General features: G+C 41.9%; 1 protein-coding gene across 4 annotated transcripts in view; it reads right to left on the minus strand.

The window, feature by feature from the left end:
* The window catches only part of rptor (regulatory associated protein of MTOR, complex 1), a 239,582-nt gene that overhangs the window by 81,029 nt on the left and 132,683 nt on the right, over positions 1-25,870 (minus strand). For all 4 annotated transcript variants that reach the window (XM_039816705.1, XM_039816691.1, XM_039816698.1 and 1 more), the window contains exons 9-12: positions 15,562-15,662; positions 13,764-13,908; positions 3,073-3,148; positions 5-106 (exon numbers count right to left, since the gene is read on the minus strand). In XM_039816705.1, the coding sequence (XP_039672639.1) occupies positions 5-106; positions 3,073-3,148; positions 13,764-13,908; positions 15,562-15,662 (424 nt within the window). The remainder of the gene's footprint in view (positions 1-4; positions 107-3,072; positions 3,149-13,763; positions 13,909-15,561; positions 15,663-25,870) is intronic.

Raw genomic sequence — 25,870 nt, forward strand, 5'->3', positions numbered from 1 at the left:
GTACCTGCAGTACGATTGGCAGCTGCTCAGGAGGGTTTCGGTTCTCCACGCCCATCGTCAACCACACCTGAAACGCCGTCAGCTGCTCCGCAAAGAAAGGACTGTGCTGTGGAAACAAAAGAAACACACACAGTCTATCACGATTTTAAGGAATTTATCGAGCTTACTCAATTTCACACACACACACACACACACACACACACACACACACACACACACACACACAACACACACAAAAAAAAAAAAATACACACACACACACACACACACACACACACACACACACACACACACACACACACACACACACACACACACACACACACACTAATGAGCCAGTCTGCAGTGACTAGCTTATCATTTCATACGAGCCCTGACACAATGAGCTAAGAAGTGACACAGCACTGCAGTAACGACATAAATCCTGATCTATCATGATCACCTTCCCTCTCTCGCTCTGCTGCCATGGCAGTTTGCCTGATTGATTGGTTGCTGGCCGCATAGCTATTGATCACGCAGAGTGTTAATATTGCAGCGGGAATTACGACAGTGTTGTGTAGACTGGTGATGGATGTAGAGGGGAAAATATCAACGCTTCGCGGCTGGATGGCTAAATTTATTTGTGCATAATCAAAGCTTAATAACTTCATGCACACACTCACTGATACATTAAAAAAAGGTGGTGTGTGATGGTTATGGGCCGAGCTTAGATACTGAGCTGACACCTCAAACAGTGGGTATAATGTTGCACTTTGGGGTGGAAATGTAAAACTCTATTGTTTCACTAAGCCTACTTAAAATCATGTTTAGTTGGAATCTGCAATCGGATACAAAAACATTTTCTAACTAACATAACTGCCGACGGCAGGTAAGAGAAAATATTTATGACTTTAGATTTTCAAAGGCCTTTCTTCAAGGAAAGATTTTTGTTTACCCGAAATAGTGCAGAGAAGGTGGAGGTGCTTATTAGTGCCTGCACTCTTTCTCTCAGGCTGCATAATATAGACTCAAGGAGCTCCGCCAATATCTGTGTGCATTCATGTCCCATTAATGCAGGTTACTAACTTAGCTTCTGCCCCAGTCTCCTTGTGCTTTCTCGCCACACAGGTTTCCTTGGATTGTGGTGGCACCTGGATCGCAGTTGCAGCTGCTTCCGTGGTCCTGCTCTATGCCTTGCTACGCCCTGCACAACTATTATTATTAGTCATAGTTCTTTATCTTTACAGTTACTATAGCTGCCACTGTTTATCATGTCATTCCATTATATCCACTGCTGTAATTATTATGAGCCTAATTTCTCTCTCTCTCTCTCTCTCTCTCTCTCTCTCTCTCTCTCTCTCTCTCTCTCCACCAAGAGTCAGGTTCTGTCAGAGGTTTCTGCCTGGAAGTAAGTTTTTCCTTGCCGCTGTTGCACCAAATGTATGCTGTTGTGGGAATTGTTGGGTCTCTGTAAATTACAGAGTGTGGTCTAGACCTACTCTATCTGTAAAGTGTCCTAAGATAACATCGGTTATGATATGACACTATAAATCAAATTGAAATTGAATTCAATAAAGTAGGGCAGACTACATGTAGCCTGAGAGGCAAAACCCAGGGTGAAAAAAGCACTTAGACTCACTGCAACTTGTCAAACTCATTGCTCTTGGCACGTGGCAATAATTGAAGAACAGATCAATGTATCAACTCCTCTCTTCTGCCATGCTGGCTGGACAGCCAGAGGACAACATTCAGAGACATTTTGAAAGGACAATCTAACCTAAACTGTAAAAGTGAAGGGGACAAAAAGGGATGATGTTTTAGGACAACACCATGCTCAATGATAGAGATATTACTGTATAGTCTATAGGCCTGTATAGTTTTTTTATAGTATACTGTGCAGCCCACAGGCGAAGCATGGTGGCCCGGGCCGCCCCGGCTAGTTCTTCAAGTAAATCGTAGCACACCATAGTCAACTTTAATTAAAACATAATTTCCCACAAAACTGTGGCTAGTAAAAATGCTGAGTGGTTAGTAACATTGGAAAACCACTACCTACAGTGGCTGGTGAGGAAAAAATGTCAAGCCCTGCTATCTACTAATACTTACTGTACTGTTAATAACGGACATAGGGACTGCTCTAAAGGGGTGAAAGGAACCTGACTGAGTGTAGGGTCTTGTTTCTGCTGATAGTGAGGACAGTGAGCTTAAAGAAAATTATCAAAAGGGAGAATGGATCCTGCAATCAGTAAAGGCTCCCGAAAGAGGGAGCAAGACAGAGAGGGATGTTTTCCTTTAGTAGTCCTCAGAGGCACAATTACGGTGCCGGTAAGTGTTTTCGGCCCGAGTGCAGGAGGAAGGAGAGGAGGACAAACTGCCCCCGGGGGAGCGATGGAGAAGATGCCCACCTCCGACGGCCAGGTGGAGGAGAGAAAAGGCCCGGATAAAAGTGCTTAACATCGGGCAAAGCCGCACTGCTCTCACTTTCTCGGTTTACAGAGTTCCTTGGATCGGTTTGCGTTATGAAGCGCTTGTTGCTGCTCTGTGGTCTGTTCAGCATCTGCTGAATGTCTGCTCTCACTCACACACAAAAATGTCTTGTTGACCCAGATATCCTCAGTCATCATCAGTTCAATCAGCTTCTTGCAGCGGGTTTCCATTACACTCAGCATCTCCATCTCAGTCCCCTACCGTGTCAGTAAATATAACACAGAAAACTGGCTGACAGTGCAGGGGCCAGTGGTTTCAGGAACAACGTTTTATTTGACACTCACACTTGAATTATTAGACCTGACGTTTTACAATGTTATCCAGTGGGAACAGGAGTTTGCGTGGCTGTGTGTGTTTGACTGATAGATGAATAGAGATGCTGTAGATGCTGGTGGTGGAGAACTTGCAGCGCAAACATGAACTGTTGCAGTTTACAGGCGGCAGTGGTGGACAGATCCGAGATGAGAGCCATCGATCAACGCTAGATAACCAGTCTACCACTAACCTGTACAAATTGAGCATCTTTTCCACTTCTCAAGTGAATCTGAAAAGCTCTGCAGCTTTGTTTTTTTGTTCTCATATTCACGCACACATACACACACTTACTCTGAAGGCGGTGCCCTCCTCAATGATGGTAGGCAGCTGAGAGAGGCAGATGTCCACGGCAAGGTCCCACGCTTGCCTGTAGAGAGGGGACGCACACACACACACACACACAAAACTTACAACATACATTATGAGCAGACCCAAACAGAATCTGTGGAAATTTTGCGGACGGTTTTTCTGCTTGTGGTGGAGATGTGTTAACATCCTGCAGAAAATTCTGCGGAATTCTGCGTCTGCAGATTGTGTGTGGCCCTGATTGTGAGGAACAACCCCCAAACCACACACACATTTGTTACAATTCAAAAGAAAAGGAACCTAATTATGACCTGAAGCAACAGAAACAAATGCATTTCAGCTCTAGGACCCTTGGTGATTCGATAGGTTCTCAAACTTTTTCACATCAAGGGCCCCTAAAACTGACACAAAGTAGACCACGGACCACCATCTGATAAGACTTTGTCCCAGGTACCTCTACCTAATACAGGGGTGTCAAACTCAACTTCACTAAGCGCCACACTGGAAAATAAGAATCACATCAAGGGCCAGACATGTTTAGTTTATTGATATGCTTTTATTGAATCGAAAAAGTCAAATATCTTTGAGTGTATTATTGAATGTGTCATATAGTCTTCTCACTTACAGTTTGGTCAACATAAAGTCCTGAAGAAGTCAGCAAAAAGTTCCTCAGCCATCATAGAACAAAAAGTGCCCAAAAACGTCGGCAAAAGTGACAACAACGTTGGAAGAAGTTACAAATTGTCAAAAGTGACAAAAACTAGGTGGGCCAATATGTATTGTGAACCTAAATTGATATGCGGGCCGGATCATAATCTGCGAGGGGCCAGATTTGGCCCGCGGGCCTTGAGTTTGAACTTTTGCTTTAAGATGTTTTATTATAAAAAGTGAATGAAACCCATGAGCAAAATACAATCTGTCATTGTGTTACTTATGGATGAAATTATGGTGAAAATAAATGATTCCCCTTGTTGTTGGTGACCCCCTGGAACTCCTTCAAGGACCCCACTTTGAGAACCACTGCCTAAGTCATTACTTTTGCTTTCCTCACTACCACTCACTCTTATTCTCATTCTCCTCAGCTCACGTTTTCTCCCTCGCACCTTCCCTGTGCACACACAGCTCTTTAAATTCCCAGCCTGAGGTCCTGGAGAGGGCAGCAAGGAGCCTTTAATCCCTTTCTAAACACCAACGCTCTCTCATGGTCATCATATCTAATTCATGGGGTTGTGCAACTCCCATCAAACCTTATCGCAGCTTCTCTATTCTTTCTGTCTGTCTCTCTTTCCTTCCACTTTTTCCGGCTCCTTTTTCTTGCAGAAAATTGAGCGCAGGGTGTCGATGGGGCTTTTCCGTCTCAATTAGCATGAGTTAGAGGTCATGTTCCCGGTAGATGCACTGCCATGTAGTGTGATGCTGAACGAGTGGTACAGAGTTCGCTCTCTCTGAAACTATTTCTGCTGCTTAAACAGCTTTCCCCATAAGCTGGGAGGAATATAATAGACATTTTGTAGATAACAGACCCTATAGTAGTATAACAGGGCAGTGTTCAAGGTACAATTAATCCACTGCCGTGATCCCATAAGCTGGGAGGAATATAATAGACATTTTGTAGATAACAGACCCTTACAACAGGGCAGTGTTCAAGGTAAAATGAATCCACTGCCGTGATGTAAACATAAATAGTACAGCACGTGGCTGAAAAAGCATAGCTGTCTAATTGGAAAAACTAGGCGATAAGTTTGCTCCATCAACCACTTTTAAATTGTTCGAAAAGTCAACAAATGGGGAATGAATTCCAGCATTCATGTCAGCTGGTACAACTTTGGGCTAAATGGGAGAAATTATGAATTCAGCTGTTGCTGCAGCAGGCGAAAACATGCAACAACAAAACAGACATTACTGCAATATTAAGAACAGGTGTTACTCATTGTGCAAAGTTCCTGCTGCCATAAAAAGGCCTAACTTCAGAGGGATTAGACCATGTGAAATTCAGATCGCTGTACACACTGGTTGAAACAAAACTTGTCCAATGGATTTGAAGCAAAGACCTCTGCTTGTACTGTATTCCGTATGCACGTAAGGGGCGTGTTCACACCGAAAGTCCGAACCAAGGTTCATGTTTTAGCATTTTATCTGGTAAGTTTTGGTTTCACACTGCAGTTATGCAAGAGCACTAAAGATCTATACGTAGGGTTGGGTACCGAAACGCGGTGCCAATAGGGCACCGGTTCCGACGTAAACGGTAGTAACGAGACCGAATAAGAACGAAAATTTCGGTGACTGACTTTAAAAAAAAAAATAAAATTCAGAAGCATCGCGGCACGCTATGTTACCGTTAGCTAGTAGCTGGATTAAACAGCTTACGTTAAGCGGTGTAAAGCGTGACTGTATTTCCCTGGAGGGGGACCTAACAGTCTGACTGCAGCTGCTGTTGTCGGAAAAACAACACAGACGGTGCGTTCACTGGAAACTCGCCAGCCTTGTGAAAGTTAATGTAAAATACCCTTTTCCCATCTGGTGCTTGTTTTTGTCGTTTACCAGCAATTTACTGGTGAAATAAGTCATTGTTAGAAGTTATTTTTACTACATTATTCATCACTTTAAATTCATTTAATTTTGCAATAAACAAGCAGTTCTTTAATGTCGGCAACTGTCGTTTAGTGCTCCTTTTTTTATATTTTATATTATATACATTATAAATATACTGTATTTCGGTTCAGGCACCGGTTCAAGCACTGTTTAGGCACCGGCACCGTTTTAAAAGTATCGTTTTAGCACCGGTATCGAAAAACAAAAAAAACGATACCCAACCCTATCTATACGCGACAAAACAACATCCTGCCGTCATCACATACGTGAGCTGTGTCTCTAGATACTTCTAATTGATTGGTAGCTCGTATCCTCTCTCTCCAGGGCTCGACATTAAGGCTTGTCCGCTTGCCCGGGACAAGTGGATTTTTTGTAGGGCAAGTGGAAGAGAAATTTAATTGCCCCACTGGACAAGTTAAACTCAAAAAAATAAAATGCCATGTTACTTCACGTTATGTGCCACTCATTACGTCTATGTTACCGATTTGAAACAAATAAAAAAAAATTTCCCCACAATCCGCGGCAGCGGACCCAGCTGCAGCAGGTCAGCGGGCTGCTAACGTTCGACCCAGCCTGCTGTTCAGCTCATTCTCTGTAAGCGATGCAGCATGAAAGCACGGCGAGCCAGCCGGTGTTAGTTAGCTAACGTTAGCTTACTAACTCCGCCTTACCGTTACCCCCTCGCCACAAACGAGCCGAATACAGTTGTCACTCGTGGCGATAACAGTGTGCTTTGTGTGGATGAAGCATGAAGTTAATCTGACTCATTTAGCGACTGGCCTCATAGCGTTACCACTCCACTGCTCGTTTCTCCGTCAGTTATTGTAAAACCTCCAGATTCAATATCAGCTAATAATCAACTGTAAAGTAGTTACACCTTTTAAAGGATCCCTTGGTAAATCAGCCTCTGCCGGGTAGAAAGTGAAATTATATTAAAAACAATTAAAATAAAAGTTAACACCAACATTTAGTGGCAAAATCCATTGTTATGTCTACAAAATTATTTTAAATATAGTACAAGTTCAAGTCACCACTACCTCTGGTCAAAATATTGACTTAGTATCTCAGAATATAAACTAAGAATCTCAAAGTAATGAGAAAATTTAAAATATTGACTTAGAATCTCAATATATTGGCTTAGTATCAATATATTTACTTAATATCTCAAAATTTTGGCTCAATATATTGACTCAATATCTCAAAGTACTTAGAACTTCGAATATTGACTAGGAATCTGAAAGTAATGAGAGACTTTAAAATATTCACTTAGAATCTCAATAACTTAGTATATATCTCAATATTGACTTAGTATCTCAATATATTGACTTAGTAACTCAGAATATTGACTAGGAATCTAAAAGTAGTGACAAACTTTAAAATATTCACTTAGAATCTCAATTTATTAACTTCTGCACACCGGCTATATTATGGAGTCTGGAGATCCTTTTTTCTTGTTGAAGGGGAAATCTATTCTTGGGACACGTTTGTTTCTACTGTTTCAACTGAATTTTATTAACATTGATAGAGTTTGGATGCTTTCAACGGTTTGTTCGAATCCTGCAATAGCAAAACACACAAAAATGTATAAAATGATAAATCAAGTGACTTTTGTGCATGGACAAGTGAAACGTAAATGTACTTGCCCAAAGGACAAGTGCCTCAAAAAGTTAATGTCAAGCCCTGCTCTCTCTGTCGGAGTTTTTTCAAGTGACTGCTGCTCTCTCCGTGCTGCCGCGGCTCTTTTTCTTTAGTTGCCATGTTAAGAAGCAAGACACGGGAACTTTCTTTCTGCAGCATTTATTCAGAGTCAAACGGAAACCTACACTGTACATTTACTACCACTTAACAAGTAAACTGCTGATGTGTTCTCAGATAGCCGACAGCTGTCTGCTCTGAGCACATTCACCGTCACACAGTAGCCTACACACTAAGCACTTGCCCCGCTTAGCTACACACAAGCGGGGCTTTTTACCACCTTTATTCGATAGGACGGCTAGGTGAGAGAGGGGGAAGACATGCAGAAAATCATCACAGGTCGGATTCAAACCCTGGACCTCTGCGTCGAGGCATAAACCTCTCAGTATATGTGCGCCTGCTCTACCACTGAGCCAACCTGGCCATGCAGCACTGAGCTATTCTTTAAGGAGCTTCCCCGGTACATTATAACACAAAGATATCCTGCCAAAGCTTCCTGTATTTGATCCGAAAGTCAGAACCATCCAAAAAATGATATAACACTATAAACGAACCGGACCATGGTTCAGTTTGATCTGAACCGAGACTTGGTCGGACCAAATTTCGGTCCGTTTGGTCCAGACCGTGGTCCAGGGGAGGTTTCACACCTGAAGTGCGATCACGGAAGGCTTGTATCATGTGGATGCAACGACAGTGTTGTTGTCATTACTTAGAATTCCTCATGGGGGCGACAGAAACTACACGCTATAGCTTTAATTATTACGAACAAGAGGTTGAAGTCGAAGCTTTCGAATTTTGCCCGAAAATGGTATTGGGGACATCACTCGTGTAGCATTTTGTGAATGATTTCTGTTGTCTTTAACATATTTGCTGATCATCTGCTGCAGTTAGTGCTTATTTTACAGAATGGCTTCAAATCAATAACATACCAGTTTACTGGAGTTCCAAGAGGTATTTGTTAATCGAGAGTAACAAGTTATGTACAGACTGGAACCAGTAACCCTTTGGTAGGTTTATTGTGTGGGAACAAAACATGCAAGGGTTTGATGGTTGTACTTTTCCAATCCATGCTCAAGGCTGATTAGCAAAAATGACACTGTGTCAATGTTCAAATGTCTCAGCTGTGTGTTTGTTGTGCCTTCAACCCTATCATATTGTGTTATCTCCGGATTGATCGCTGCTTAGCAAATTAATTCCACTCTATGGAAACCTCATTCTCGCTCAATCACACTTGACTTTATGTCATCTACTTGGAGCTTTCTTCGTGATGAAGTAGAGGTGCCACTGGATGTACTATTAACTCGTGTGGCTGCTGGTTCCGTGCCCAGCCTTGTGAAATGCCTCTGTTGGAATAATGTTGTCTTACTCATCTGAATTTGATTATACATATATAAGCTCTTCAGTTCCCTTTTGAGACTCATTATTACTTTGTTCCTTTGGTTTCACTTACATGCATTATCTGTTTGTTCTCGTTTTTCTTTATATGTTGTATTTTTGTTTGTTTTTAATATTAATTTATATGAATAATGTTAAGAGATTGAACAGTTGAGGGTGGAGCTGGGTGTTGAATAATGATCTTATCTTTTTCTTATTTTGTACTAAGGAACATTTTTAGGTCACCTCAAGGTATCGACAGATAAAAGAAAGCAGTGGAATAATGAAATCCGTACAATAAGCCTTTACATTGTTCTGTAATTTATGGAAGCATTTGAGACAAAAACTTTTTTGTCCGAATGTCCTAACAGGCAAACTCAAGATGACAAAAATAAAGGCCACTCATACAAAAAACATCTCCAAATGTGCTTTCCTTAAACAGGAAAGTATCATAAAAGGTAGTTGTTGTTTTTTTCTATTTAAGGTTTCGTAACTTGAAGTACTGAAATTGGAAACTGTGTAGAAATTTTGCCAACAAGCACCCATCCCCACTGGTGTTTATGTAATCCAAGGATGAGAAAACAAGCAGCTAGAGCCGTTTAATCAGCGAAGACACGCTCGCAGGGACGAGGCTGCCGCACCGCTTGAGATGACAGCATTAACTCGGGTGATGCCTGCCAATACGAATGAGTAACTCATCACCAAAACCTGTCCGTGTGTGTGCATGGTGTGTGAGATGAGGGGACAGCCGACACCAGAGGAGCGTGGGGAAACAGTTGGCGGCTGACTAAGCTCTTTTTTCCCCCTTGTTGCCTGCAGAGAGCTGTGCAGCTCACAAACACACAAATAAAGTAAGCGCACAGCCACACTTTAACTGCCCACAGGGGAGTAATCAACCTCGGGTTTATCTGCGCTCCCCTGTTGTGCTCCATCTGAATAACAATTGCTGTTTGTGTCCGGGCACCAACATCGATCAACGAGCCCCCAAATTGCTTAATTCCCCCCTCTCCATCGTTCTTCCCCCGCCAATCTATGCTGATCCAAACTTTTATTTTCCTACTCGCCTTTTATCTCTGGCACTTCCATTTTTTATTGTTCCCTCAGTCTTGTTTCCCACACCGCTCTGTCGTTATCCTGTCCTCCTCAATACCACATGTGCTGCTGTGAAAAAATAAAGTGCACATCCCAATTTCTTTGTCGGTAAACAGTGCAATATACCCACAATCTAAAATAATGGCTACAAGCGGGGAAGAAAGACTATTGCTTGCTCAACGAGCAAGGAGCAGTGTTCTTTATAACAAGTGATGCCAGGGTGTTACACAACAAGTCGCTTCTCGAGGCAAAGAGTGAGAGAGCTTTCTCTTTTTTTTTTCCTTTTTACACAGGCCAGATAATGAGTGGGAGAGATGGAGGGAGGCATTTATAGAAGACCAAGAAGAGAAACAACAGATAGTAGGAGCGGTATTTGTGTAAGTAAAGGGAGATAGATGATGAGGTAATGGTTCTTACACAGTGTGGAGGAGCACCTAAAGTCAATGGCTGCTTTTCAGCACCTCTGTATACAGTTCTAGTAATGAGAATACATGGAGGACTAATCAGGAAGATGTAGAACATTGTAAAACACTGCAAGAAAGTCTGTCTCAAGCTATGTGAGTGAAAGGGACAACACTCTTAAACTCTTAGATTTGTACGGTAGAAAAATCTTTTTTCTTGTTTCTCTGTGTATCATGCACTAGGCGCTTCAGCACGGCTTTCTTGCCCTCAAAACAGCCTAACTAAGAAGTAAGGGTTTATCTCACACGTACCACATAGTATCTCCTACGTAGGACATACTATTGGCCAAAACCTAAGTTTAACTTACACAGTACGTAGGAGTTAAATTGCCCGAAAATTAAAAAAAAAGTTTTTGTAGAATTTGTTTTATTTCTGTTGTGCCACTGCTTTTAAACTAAATCTGACATGTCTACTACAAAAAGAGATGTCCAACATGCCCCAGTAAGTCTTTTAATATCCCCCAGAGAACAGGCGTTATCTTGTAGCTTTCAGAAGCAATAGACATATTCGGCTGCAGGGTGGGTGGGTGGGTGGGTGTGTGTGTGTGTGTGTGTGTGTGTGTGTGTGTGTGTGTGTGTGTGTGTGTGCGTGTGCGCGCGCGTGGTCAAAGCAACAGCAATGCCCCTACTCCATATGCAACTTGTCTTGTGTGTCTGCACGGCATTCATGGTTGAAAGAGGCTGCTGTCAGTGAAGTAGAGATTAGATTCTTTGCCCGAGCCCGAACTGGACCTGACCCACGGGCTGGGTCGGGCCGACATTTCCCGCCACTATCCTTGGGCCGGGCCCTTGATCGAGCATTTGTGTTTTTTTTAACATTACTTTATTAGTCTAATCAGGTGGGGAGAAAGCTATGCCATAATCATGCGCAGCGTCTCCTCCACTCGCAAGCATCACACCGGGCCTGCTGTGCTGTATGGTGTAGCTTTAGTGCAACATGGAGCTTGAAGATGTGAAGAACAAAATAAAAACAGGAGAATTAGCCTACCTTTGAGCAAGTTTGGAGGAAAGTCAGAGGTATGAAACCATTTTAAACAAGTCGTGGGCAGTGACAACATATGTGTCGGCTTGGTCGAGTGCATTATGTGCGGCACGCTGCTCGCCTATCACAGCAAAAAAACGGGGATGATGAAGAGACACATGAAGCAGGCTCGCCGTGGCAGAAAAAATGATAGTCAGCCTTCAACGTCCTCTTTTGTTACTTCTCCAAGCATACCCCTTCTAGATTTCTGCAGTTCAAACAACTCTGAATTGTAGTTGAGAACGTCAGTTATTAACGGCCCACGTAATAAAAAAAAAAAAATGTTGGGTTTAAATCGGGCTCGTGCTCATAATTACACTTAATGTGTCGGGCCGGGCCGGGCTCGGACTCTCGGCTGTATCTGGCTCGTGTAGGATCGGGCTTGATTTTTTGGGCCCGATCCAAGCTCTACAGTGAAGACACTGCAATATCTGCCTCTGCTATGAGTCAGAGAGCAACATATACAGCAACACTGGCTATAGTCAACATAGAGAAATATCTGAGATACATAAATCATGGAAACTCAGCATGAACGAGGTGTATGCATATGCTGTGTAAGTAACTGAAACGCCTAAGTGTTTTGGCTCACACATCCTTGGTGGCATTTCCTTTGAGAAGTTGGGAGAGTTAAAGCATTTCATTTAGTTTGTTTTGTATGATAAATTTGGCTTAAGATAAGGGTACTGTAAAACGCCACTTAATACAATGGCTTGTGTATTTAAAGGGCTGATGCACCACTTTTGACATATTTTTTCATTAATCCTGGAACAGGAAATGAGCCAGACAAAGTTGTTGACCCTCATCCGGCGATAGCAACCCTACACATCAATCTACACATTTGTGAATTTTGTTTTCTGTAACTTCACATTCAGAACACGGCTGTGTGAATATTTTCTATGAGGGAACATTTCAACTTACAAGTTCAGATGTGGATCTAAAAGCTCTCATATGTTTCTTCTTTCTTTATGTGACTTTAAATTCAGCTCACGTGTGAGAATATTTCTATAAAAAAGGGCAAATGTAACATACGTTAACATACATGAGTTCAGATTTTAAAAGTGGTAACATCAAGTCCACTTAAAGGTGCAATATGCGATACTGACAGCTAGTGTTTAAAATAGTTACTGCAGTACAAATTCAAAATACTGGAGAGAGTCGTCCCCCCCCGCCCACTCCTACCCAGACTCGAAGTTCACGGAGGTTGCCAGGCTGAGACCGGAGCAACCACAACAATGTTGCTAGACGCTTCTCTCACATAGCCAGACATTACTTCACAGCACAGCGGAGTAGCGTTAGCTAACAGTAGATGCTAGTCTCACATAGCCAGACATTACTTCACAGCACAGCGGAGTAGCGTTAGCTAACAGTAGATGCTAGTCTCACATAGCCAGACATTACTTCACAGCACAGCGGAGTAGCGTTAGCTAACAGTAGATGCTGGCTATATTGACAGTCATAGAAGCCCGTGGTCATGCGGAGCTCTGTACCCGACGGCCAGCCACACTTTTTCGGCTTAGAATTACGTTAGGAACCGCTAAAAATAACACTACCTTGCCGTTCTTTTCCACCCGACTGAACACACTTTATTGGCTTAGAATTACGGCAACAATCGCCAAACACACTGCAAACTCACAGTCCTCTCTTCCTGATTTACAGCCCCCCCTCTCTTGGCTTCAAATAACTCACCGTTGTCGGCTATGGCCGCTGAACAGGCTATACGCTGTAAACAGCCGTTGCCCGCTTGCCTGCTCCTCCGGTAACGTTAGCAGTTAGCAGGGTTAGCATGGCGGCGTTAGGCAGGACCAGTCGGGATCACTTTACTGGCTGTGTCTCAGTTGTTTTTGCGAGTGACCAACTCGGGTACTCTAGTCATATAATTCAATGTGAGTACACAAATGTTGAAATGACATAAAATGCCCGTCCCTTGTAGCCATGATAAATTAGCCTGAAGCTAACGCTTAGCTACCTGTTCAGGAGGAAATTGGCCAACTCGGCGTCCTTTTGGGCTCTAAGCTATCTCCATCTTTCAAATACATCTCTAATATTTATTTCCCCGAGACGGGTTTGTTATGTCTCTGGTCACGCAACTGTTAGAAACATGCTGTTTTTTTTAGTTCAGGTAGAATCTATCTCCGTTGAGCCTGTTCACGCAACCACCAAGCAATGGTTGTTTAAAGATAACCATTTGGAATCAATATTTCAATAAATATACATACCACACCATAAATAACAACACTGTCTGTTGCTTGTCTCATAAAAGATTGTATCTGTTTAAAGTCGGTTCTTTCTCTAACTTCAGTGTGTATGAACAAATAGCAGAGCCTTGTGTTCTGCATCTACAAAGTCAAGGGCATCTGTGTATCTGTGTGCATGAAACCAAGCCCTGAGCTTTGTGTGTGTGTGTGTGTGTGTGTGTGTGTGTGTGTGTGTGTGTGTCTTACCACATGGCGTGCATGTATGTAGGGGGCAGACGGGGACTGCTGACCGGTGTACAGTTGTACGACCTCATTATCCTCTCTGCTAACAGGAAATTGCGGAACAAGCTGGCCACCAGCAGGTCCTGACGAAACAACTTCTGGAACAAATCTAAGGACAGAAAGACAGAACAGAAATGATCCATCACGTCAAAAAGAGACATGAGACACTGAAGGAAAAAAAAAAAAGACTAGGATAATAAGTAAAGAAAATGTCCCGCTGAGTGAGTGAATGAAAATCGAACTGGGTGAAAGAAAGAAGTTTAATTAAAGCAAAGTGGCCACTAAGGAGAAAAACAGGGTAGCTTGTGTGTATGCTTACAGAATACAGAGGATATAGAGAGATATAGAGGAGCCTGATATGCAGATTAAAGTGATTGGTCATCAGCTCATTAATGTATTCACTAATTCACTTTAATGGGGCCAGGCAATTCTCATGCCAATCTGGGGCTTATGATTCCCTGTGATGCCGTTGTTTGTGTGAGGTAGTGAATACTGTGTGTGTGTGTGTGTGTGTGTGTGTGTGTGTGTGTGTGTGTGTGTGTGTGTGTGTGTGTGTGTGTCTGGATTAAGTGTGCAGCGCCTTAATTACAGGGATTCTCTCTGATGTGGGCTGCTTCATTAACAGTAGAGCCCCGAGGGTTTAAATGGCTTTGGCAGCCATCAGCATTGTCACATTTCTATTCTAGCTGGGATACAGTTTGTCTCACAGAAGTCTGAGTCTGAGTGTGTGTGAATGTGTGCTGCATGCAAAATTTTCACCTGGGCAAGCTGAGCCTGTGGGTCGATGGTAAGTGGCGGTGTGTGTGAGTACGCATGTGTCGTCACAATGCAGAGCTTTGCTCGAGTGTGAACGTGTGAGCATACTTGCTCTTGCGGCTGCAAAATTACGGTTGAAATGATATCCCCCAGTTGCTGTGCAAGACACTCCAAACACAATTAATCTCCATTTGGAGGAGCCAACCTGCACGCACTGCAGTTCTGGCGTTTTATATCAACATCTTTACTATTTTCAACCACTGGGGATGTCCTTAAAGTTTTAGTATTGCTGATGCTTCACTACTGTTTTTATTAGGTGCCCTAATTTGGGCTCCATGTGAGAGGAAACATGCGGGTCATTTCATTATTCATCATTGGCTAGACATGTTGAAATAAAGATAGTTTTTAACGGTTTCAAAACTTTAGTGTGTCATTCCTTGCACTTTTTCTCCAGTGTTATGGTTACGGAAAGGCCTCGGAACGGTGTCGAACGGTGCGCAACGCGCTTTTGGTTAGGTTTTCTCTCGTTTGGTGGCTGTGTCTCTTGTTTAGTGGCTGTGTCACAGGTGATACCCACTCAGTAGCGCTGTGTCGGTCAACTCGTGGTAATAAAAAGGAAGTGTGCTTGCCCCCACAGCAGGTAGTTCAACGCACCCGTTTCAGTTTTAAAAAATGGTTTGCTACGTTTTTCCAGGGCTGAACGTGGCCCTGCTGTGCCTAATTACGGTTGCTAAGCTATGATTGGAATCATTGTTAGGGGATGGGGTTTAGTGAATGGTTGATTGGCTGCACTTGTAAACTTCTTTTTAGCAATGTCACCATGTTCCGAATTTCATCACTTAGTGAGTACAATGTTATCATAACTGATGGAACTGATGGTCAAAATGACAAAAGTAAGACGCCTTTTGTTTAAGTTAACTGCAATGATTCTGCCTGATTGGTAACTGTGGGAAAACAATGGGGACATTTGATTCAACAAGTTTGGTCTGCTTATGCAAAGCCTCACCTCTAGGCAGCACATTCCAGGCGATGGTGTCGGTGATGGCTGTGAAGATCCAGTTGAGCTCTCCGAGGGGAGTGCGTCTGTCATTGAGCCTGCCAGGGATCCTGCACCACACACACAACATAACACAGATGGCAGTGTGTCAGCCACGCTCAAAGCATGTCCCGCAGTTGACTCAGAGCACAGAGTGGCAACTGTTCAGTACTATTATCACAACACATCTGAAGACATTTACATTTACAGGCACTCAGGCTCTTACTCAGAGAGACCAACCACGAGTGCAAGTTGGAATATTCATGTCAAGAGATACTGTAGGCCGAGAGCTGAGACACAGAGCAACATCAGGCACAAGCAGGGAGAGAATTTATCGCATTTGTTTCCCCACATGCTATACAAATAAAAATAAAGCTGCCACAGGTTACATTATACTCAATTAAAGGAATTGAACACATTTAAAATACATTTTTAAATGTATTGATAAAAGCTGGGGTTTGCGGCCTAATAGCTGCATAGAGACAGAGCGCATCGGGTAATACTCGGAAAGCGACGCCCAATGGAGGGGTAAACTCTCCTCACTACCAACAATGTAAAGAACCCATGACTTAAGTTTTTATAAGCTGCTGAACCTAAAAACTAGGCTTTTATAAAGACAAAAGTGGATACAGACGTGAGGAATCAGCAGGAAGAATGGGGAGGCTGTTGGTCTTTACGGTGGGAAGAAACCGGAGCACCCGGAGGAAACCCACGCAAACACGGGGAGAACATGCAAACTCCACACAGAAAGGCCTGGGACGACCTGGGTTCGAACCCAGAACCTTCTTGCTGTGAGGCAAAAGTGCTAACCACTGAGCCACCGTGCTGCCGTCAGTAGCGTATTAAAAGTGATTTTTCTATATTTTGTTCGAGGATAAATGGTTTTCTTGACTGTAGTGACTGAGATCTCATTACAGAAAATCTAACATTCAGCAGGATTGGCCTGACTACAGTACAGTGTCCACACAGCTGTGCATCTATAATGTGTTAGAGGAACACAAGACCCAAGCAACATACATCCGTTTTAACAGGAACCTTCCACTCATAGTCTGGCACTTAAACAATAATCAAATCAGTAGTTATTCCATGATGGGGAGAGTGGAAGCACCATGGAAAGGAGAGCAAATCTCTGAAATCTCTTTCAGACAGAGCCCAAGACGACACGACAGTAATCACTGTAGCAAAGCCGAGAAAATTACCTTTACCAAACCTAAGTGTCTGCCATTTAATGAGCAATATGCAAAGCTGGGAGAGAAGAAGGGAGGATGAGGGCAAACACTAGCTGGCTCACACATATTACAGTTATTGTGAGCAAGTCAGTCATTTGTGTGTAAGTAAAGAAAAAGGGAGGATACATCAGACTGGCATTGCGTCATCCAGAGGAGGCTCTCATCACCACGCCCCTTTCTAGGAAACAATTTGCTTCCTGCATAGCAATAGCATAAACAGAGGAAGTTGAACATATCGACAAAAGTTTACTTTAAACAAGCTATGCCGAAGAGTCGCTGTGTAGCTGTTGGTTGCACCAACAATTTATCCCAAAACCCTGATCTCCAGTTTGTTCCCCTGCTATGTCCTTAAAACAAAAATCATCATAGATGGGCTTTGGCTCTAAGCTATAGACCAGACCTGCAAAGGCTCCTTTTTTCGTGGGGAAAGAATTGCGCTGTCACATCAGGAGAGAAACGCTGCTATGTAGCGGGTTAAAGGGGCGCTTTGCTGTTTTGGTCATTTCTTCAGTTTTCTCTCATTTTACTGGCAGGTTTCTCTATAGAGCCCCCCCCCTACAGTTTCAGAATAGATATTTGGCAGCTCCTATGTTTACTTGTGTCAGTCTGCCGTTTCCTCTTTCTCTGTTCCTCCGACAATGCTTTCCTAGCTTTCTGCTTCTTTTTTGCTCAGCCATGACGATAGTGTGAAAAACTCCATCGCCACCTTGTTAGCCGGTTCCTGAATGGGTGTATGCGTGCAGTGCCATGAAGCAATTCGTTACATCGCGAGACCTGACATCACGCCATATTTCCTGACGCTGAGGCCGGCCGAAAGTTGCAAGGGTGGTTTTTACGCTCACAGGCACTAGGGGGGAGCGAGACTCCGAAGGTTAAGGTAAATTAAGTTATGGTAAATTAAGCTTAAAAAAACTGCATAGTTCCTCTTTAATCAAGACTTTCACACTGAGATTTGAGGCTTATAGGATACATGAATATTCAGTTTAATCAGTTTGGTTAATCGCTAAATGATGCTGGTGCCAGTTACTACTGATGGATAGCTAACGTTAGCTTAAGTGGGAGGCTGCTACGTATACAGTAACAGTTGTAGCATCAGACTAAAGTCGTCTCCAACTAAATCTCAGCATATAGATCAAACAGTTGGCTATTAACAGGTTGATTGTTTACAGACAACACTTACCCCAACAACAGTGATTCAATCAAATATGCATGTCTAGATAAGCAATATCTGGCCACTGTGTTGGGTCATTGATCCACTTGGATGGGGACAGACTTGGTATGACGGTGTTCAACCTTAATTTATTAAGGTATCGTAAACGCCCAGGTTCAGGCAAGGTCACAAAATAAATATCAGACATGTCTTTAAAACAAACGTTTAACAAGAAATAAATGTAAACATATTTGACAAAGATGTGATCCAAACACACGTCAAATTGCATAGACATCTATAGAATCTTCTGTTTTCTATCCCCCAAAAGGGCGGATGTACTGTATATGCTTTAAATTCCTGAACAAATATAGTGATTATAACAATAATGTGAAAATACATTAGAAACAGTGCTTCTAAGCACTTTCACAACTCTAAGCATGCAAGCAGGCAAGGACGTGTTTGTATGCGTAAGAGACTACAGAAGACTAGGGCATAGGCATTGTCTGGTAGGAGGGATTCCCTAATCGGTGGAGATCTCTGTGTACTTGCTCACTCTCTTCACCTCTAAAACTAACTCAAAATGCTAAAGACCTGCAGTGGTCCAACAGGTCATAGTTTAAAGGTCCCATATTGTAAAATGTGTATGAGAAAAGCATATAAATGTGTTTTGGTAGAAACCCAAAATACAAGTATGAACCTGAAAATGAGCATAATATGGATGTTTGGGTACCTATGGCACTATGTGATTTTTGGCGGTCCAGGTTAGAGGAACATTGTGAAATCTTTGGTTGTCAATCCGAGAAGGTGATCCTAGATCGCAGTGTGAAACACGCCCACCAATGGCCAATATAGAGCTTTGGCTATACACCATATTCCAATAAAGTAAAAAAAAAAAAATAAAAAAATCGTTTTATTATCATTAGCTGGTGCACTGGAGCACTGAAACATTACAAATAGTTGTATACATGATCTAACAATAACTGACACTATGCTGCTATATAATAACAGATAACTTGCTTAACACTGAACAATTAGGAAAGACCTTTACAATGTATAATGAGCACCAAAGTCTGGCAGCGGCCAAGTAAAGTCGATCAGCAATCCGATAAATGACTTCTAACTACACACAGAGTCTGACCTCTTCGTGCCCTAAACCTCCCATTTCCACCTCTAAGTGACAAATAATAGCAGCTGTGAAGCTCCTGGCAGTAAAATGCCTACTGTATAACCATGAGGGCGGGCCAGCTACAGAGCACTTTGAGTGCTTGCCAAAGGTGTTTGGCAAGTCAGCACTAAGGATGAACACTCAGCAGTTCAAATCCTTGCTCAGTATCCAGTGTAATATATTTGAGGAGGGATAAGGACGGTGTATTGCTGTGAACGGATGGACAGATACGGTTGATGGATGAATTGTTGATCAGACGGGAAAAAGGCTTGTGTCATCCATTGGAAAATTGCAACGCATAATAATTTCTTGTTTTACACATTTTATTCTGTTTTTTTGCAAGTAAAAAGGTCAGATTTCACCAAAAAAAGTTGTCTGACAAAGAGCTTGAAACCTGTCCAGCAACAGTCTGTTTTTCTACTCCAACTCGAAACAAACAAAATGAAGGAAAATCTTGGCAGTTCATGGCTTCTCCGTTCAACAAGATATAACAAGCTACCAACATTAATGTGATACACAACAACCTAGAACTACAAGGGCACTCAGAGAGTGCAGACCTCCGCTGAGGCCTTGCCCTATCTCACAATGTTAAGGACTGCCTACACAACTGACTCAACAAACGGAAATGAGGTACGTGTTTATGTGCATAAAGAGCGGGGAAATGAGATCCGATCACGCATTTGAAACATGTTACTGCCAGCTGTGAACTAACTCTTTAGTAACTCTTTAATACAACAGTATAATGTAGCACTGCTTGCTGATCCTGCAACATGAGCCATCACTTGACAATATTCTGCACTATGCATATTAATTTATGTATTACTCTGTGTCACCTCCTAATAATGCCATTTCTATTAATCCGCACCTTAGCTCATCTGTGTGTGTATGTATGTATGTATGTATGTATAAAAAAATAATATATGTATATATATATTAATTTTGTACCTGTCCGTTTATAATAAGAGTGTTATGGATAGTGTACATATTACTATTATTACTTTTATTTTTTCTATTTCTTATACTACTTTTTGTATATTTTTCCTATGTCTATTTAATGTGCATTTGTCTTATTCTGATGTGTGTATTTTTTTTTTAAGCTGCTGTAACAAGGGAATTTCCCCAGTGTGGGACTAAAGCTATAGTGCGGAGTTTCTGTCTCCCCCATGAGGAATTCTAAGTAATGACAACAACGCCGTAGTCGCATCCACATGACAAAAGCCTTCAGTGATCGCGCACCACCACCCCTCCTCCACACAGTTACTTGTAACCAAGGAGGACACGGAGGGTTAAAAAACATGATGACTCTTTAGAAGAGGAAATTATCTTCACTCAATTTTCTGCGCACAATGGTCGCCGGATGACATTTTCTAAACATAGCCATACTGAGAAATACAGGGAGAGATTTAGGGAGCTTATGGTCTGTATTAGCTTTGTATCAACTTATTTGGCAATGGCTTGAATGTAACAGACGTTCATTAATATAAAGAAGTTACGCACTAAACTTTTAATAAAGTCTATCGTATCTTAACGTACTTAGAGCTGTCCACTTCTGATCGGATCACTCAGGGCGGATTTTAAAATCAGGTGGAAATGCCGCCATTCAGTTAGCTGTAGCTACTGTAGCACAACTACAACAAAAATGACATTTACTTGTCAGATGACACTGACGTTATTGCTCGGCCTTTAAAGTGTGCCTCAAATAGCATATTAGCAGCTTTTTTTCCTTTGTCATAATTTTTGCTGTGTCCAAATTGCACACGTGGGCATGAGCAAAGACCTGATGGGCATTACACTCACCAACCACTCAATGGGCACTTATTCACACCTTTAAAGGTCATACACAGTGGGGAAGCGTGTATCGGACACTCATCGCCCTGGAAACGTTACAAACATTTGTTGCAAAATGTATTCAGCAGAACGGCAGCATTGAGTAGTTGTGCGCTGTCGATTTGTTTATTAATTTTTCCTCTGTCTCTCCTCCATCTGTGTACCCTTCTGTCTCTGCTTCCCACATACATCCAACACACATTCTGGCCGTATCCAATCACAATGGCCTTTTAGATAAGAGAGTCACGACGCCGAGCGCATGTGGATTTTACCTGCTCACAATAGACTTGGATCTCTCTCAAGCTACGTACAGTAGCTGTCAAAAGTTTCCCTCACATGTCTCTTTCAATCGCACGCACGCACGCACACACACAATATTTTTCATCTCTTATGGGGCTGACAAGTGTGGTGGGTTGATCCCTATTCACAGCCTCCTATGGCTCTTTGACATTGAGTTTCCACCCTGCCGCCCGCAAGGTTTCCGACATCGTCTGAAACCCAGCTGTGCTCGACTCACCGGTGACAGAGTTTGACTCCATCATTGAAAGAATCATATCACTGTGATGGCACCTCAGCATTTATAATGCCGAGGAGAGGCTTTATTGATCCCGTAAGGAAATACTCTATGCCCTCGCTCCACAGAGAGGAGCCTGCTACACAGCAGCAACCCTTGAGCTGGTAGACATTTGGCTCTAGCATATAACAGCATATCCATTTTTATGGATTATCCATAAAACACAAAGCAAATTATCCATTTGCTTTGTGTGTGCTTCCAGTGGTGGAAGAAGTCTTCAGATAGAAGTACTATTGTGACACTGTTAAAAAAAATACACTGTTAAAAGTAAAAGTCCTGCATTGAAAATTGTACTTATGTAGAAGTATGTAAGTATCATCAGGTAAATGTACTTACAAGTATTAAAAGTACAAGTACTCAATGCAGAAAAATCTTCACATTTTAGAAACTGGAAACGATCCAAACAGTTCTGTCAATCAACTGTTTAGTCGGCCAATCATTTCAGCTGGATTTGTAGGCCGTTATATTGTTGGGTTGTTCAGTTTGTAATAAAACATCATATTTTATAAACTACATTTGTTTTGAATGCAATAATCTTAATTTGTAAAGTAACTAAAGCTGTCATATTAATGCAGTTGAGTAAAATGTATATTTATACAATATTTCTCTCTGAAATGTAGCAGAGTAGAAGTAGAAAAGTGGTATGAAAAGAAAAGACTCAAGTACCTCAAATTTGTACTTAAGTACAGTACTTGAGTAAATGTACTTAGTTACATCCCACAACTGCCCTCTTCATATGTAATATCTGTATCCAAACATATTTAGATTGTATATTGATCTAGTTGAGTTAAGACTTAGATGCTTTAAAGTACCTTATATTTCTGCCCCGTCAGTATCCATGGTATCAAACATGACAACCACTGAAAGCAAAGCTGGTGCCCCATCAGCAGTTACAATGGAGCCAGCTATATGAGGCTTCATGTCCTTACAAGCGCACATGCCTGCTTTATGTCCTACACAGCATAAAACAGCAGACCTGCAGCACTGCACTGTAGTTTTACAAAAGTCATTATGAGGCTTCACGTGTCATTTGAAGCCTGTGTAATCTAGAGATATACTGCAAGTCACATTTTTTCAGATGACTAGATTACTTTTTAAAACTGTGTAATCTTGTAACTATTAGAAAGGTTAGGTATAGCTGTTTTTTGTCTACAATACGGATCGTCTTCAACTTCACATTTCACAGCATAAATTAATAGAAAACCGACTGCCCTGTTCACACACACACACACACACACACACACACACACACACACACACACACACACACACACACACACACACACAACGCTCCCTGCTGCCTCTCACGACGCCTGAGGCTTTCAGATAAGCACGTAATCTACATACTCAGCTCTACGACTACGCACGCCAATTAGCATGATCAGTCCACGCACAGTGAAGGCAATGAGTCTGTAACCTTATTTGAAATCTAGGCATTTACCTGTGATTTCTGACAATTTCATAAACATAAATTTATATTATACTTGAGTAAATTAAACCCCAATTAACAAAACTGGTTAAAAAAAAGAATATTAATATTCAAATAAATCACCGGGAGTCAGGTACAGACCAGAGATAAAACTGAGATTAGCTCTCATATTCAAGTTTATGTTCTGCTTGTTCAACATTTGTTTGGTAAATTGCCCTTAAACACATTCAGAGACTGAATTACTATTTTCATTCTCAATTATTTTTATTTTGGTGCTGGTGAAATTCCTTTGGGGCTGGCTAAAACCTGCATTCAATTTTGGAGCGTACCTGAATCATGGGGCACATACACAAAATATTTTTCATTTTCGTCAAATGTGGCAAAGGACACATTCCTGTACACACTGTTAAAAGAACGTGGTCATCATATGTCATACTGTAGCCAGGCTGACCGGTAGTCACAGCTCTACTGAGCCATCAATTCCTATAGCTTTGAGTAGTGATGACTTCACGAGCTTCTTTAATGATAAAAGTATAACAATTAGAGATAAAATTCATCACCTTTTGCCCACAACTTCTAATGGTTCACCTTTAAAAGTAAGAACGGCAAAACCTGACATATACTTAGACTGCTTTTACCCTATAAACCTTCAACAACTACTGTTAAAGTTGTCTTCAGCTAAGCCTTTTAGCTAAGGGTCTTTTAGACCCCATCCCAACGAGGCTACTTAAAGAAGCGCTACCCATAGTTAACACTTCATTACTAGATATGATCAATATGTCTTTATTAACAGGTTATGTACTGCAGTCATTTAATGTAGCTGTGATAAAAACTCTTCTGAAAAAACCCACCCTCGATCCTGAGGTCTTAGCCAACTATAGACCTATATCTAATCTCCCCTTCCTCTCCAAAATCCTTGAGAAGGTAGTTGCCAGTTAGTTATGTGATTTTCTACATAGCAATAGTCTATTTGAGGACTTTTAGTCAGGATTTAGAATGCATCATAGCACAGAGACGGCACTGGTGAAAATTACTAACAACCTTCTAACTGCTTCAGACAAAGGACTTGTCTCCATACTTGTCTTAGGTGGTTTAAGTCCTATTTATCTGATCGATATCAATTTGTTAATTTTAAGGATAAATCCTCCAGGTACGCTAAAGGCATGGCGCCATGCCGTTCCACAAGGCTCAGTGCTTGGACCAATTCTATTCAACTTGTATATGCTTCCCCTTGGCAATATTATTAGGAAACATTCAATTAACTTTCATTGTTATGCAGATGACACCCAATTATACCTATCAATTAAGCCAGACGAAACCAGTCAGCTAGCTAAACTTCAAGCATGCATCAAAGATATAAAAGCATGGATGACCTACAATTTTCTGATGTTAAACTCATACAAAACTGAAGTGATTGTGCTGGGCCCTAAACACTTCCGAAACTCATTATCCAAAGATATAGTTACTCTGGATGGTATTCAGGGCTCCAGACTGCGCAAATGGTCGCATTTTGCGACCAAAATTTGAGAGTGTGCGACTGAATTTTCACATCCAGTCGCACATGTGCGACCAGTAAATTTGCCCCCTTTTTTTACACGTTAAACGTTGAAATTTCGGTACCTGAGAGCGCATAAGCGCAAGCTTATCTGTCCTCTCTGAAAATTGACAGAGAGCAGAGCTCTGACACAAACACACACACTCGCACACACGCAGAGCTGCAGACAGTGCAAACTACGTCGGCTCTGCAGTTTTGTTGAAGTCAGAGAGTCACGGCAATGCAGATAAAGCGGTTTCAAGTGTGGTTACAGTTTTTCATAACTTCACGCAGACAGCGTTTGCTGCGATATGATATTAATGGCGAGCCGAAAGCAGTCACGGTGCTGTTGACGTTACACTTCCACAAACAGGCACAACAGTGGTTTCTGTGCCCTGGTGACTGACTGACAGGCTGAGGTTGTAAGGCAAGGCAACTTTATTTCTACAGCACCTTTCAGCAACAAGGCAATTCCAAGTGCTTTACATGAAACACTAAACGGCAATTAAAAACGGTCATGATGAAAATAAAATATACAAATACAATGATAAAAAAATTATATATATTTTTTTACTGACATGACAGCGATGGGGCTGTCCGTTTACCTTCTATTTTGCATCTTCAAAAGTGACACTGAATTTGAAACAGCACATTGTAATTTCTACATCTTTTATCAAAGTATTTATTAGTAATACAGTGGAAATTAGTAGAAATGTGATTATTTGGTTAGCATGTTAATTTACGGTGTGTGCCCAAAAATTTTCAGGTTGTGCCCCTAAAATCTTCAGTTGGGGGCCACTGTGCTCCTAGTGAAAAAAGTTAGTCTGGAGCCCTGGTATTGCCCTGACCTCCAGCACTACTGTCAGAAATCTAGGAGTTATTTTTGATCAGGAAATATCCTTTAATGCCCACTTAAAACAAACCTCAAGAACAGCCTTTTTTCATCTTCGTAACATTGCCAAAATTAGGAACATCCTGTCTCAAAACGATGCTAAAAAACTAGGCCATACATTTATTACTTCCAGGCTGGACTATTGTAATCCCTTACTATCAGGATGCTCAAATAAAACCCTTAAGACTCTCCAGCTGATCCAGAATGCTGCAGCGCGTGTTCTGACAAGAACTAAGAAGAGAGATCATATTTCTCCTGTATTAGCTTCTCTGCATTGGCTTACTGTAAAATCCAGGATTGATTTAAAAATCCTTCTCCTGACCTACAAAGCTCTAAATGGTCAACACCATCATATCTAGAAGAGCTCTTAGTACCTTATTGCCCCACTAGAGCACTGCGCTCCCAGAATGCAGAGTTACTTGTGGTTCCTAGAGTCTCTAAAAGTAGAATGGGAGCCAGAGCCATCGGCTACCAGGCTC

Source organism: Perca fluviatilis, chromosome 1 (assembly GCF_010015445.1).
Source record: "Perca fluviatilis chromosome 1, GENO_Pfluv_1.0, whole genome shotgun sequence".
In the NCBI taxonomy this organism is placed as follows: domain Eukaryota; kingdom Metazoa; phylum Chordata; class Actinopteri; order Perciformes; family Percidae; genus Perca; species Perca fluviatilis.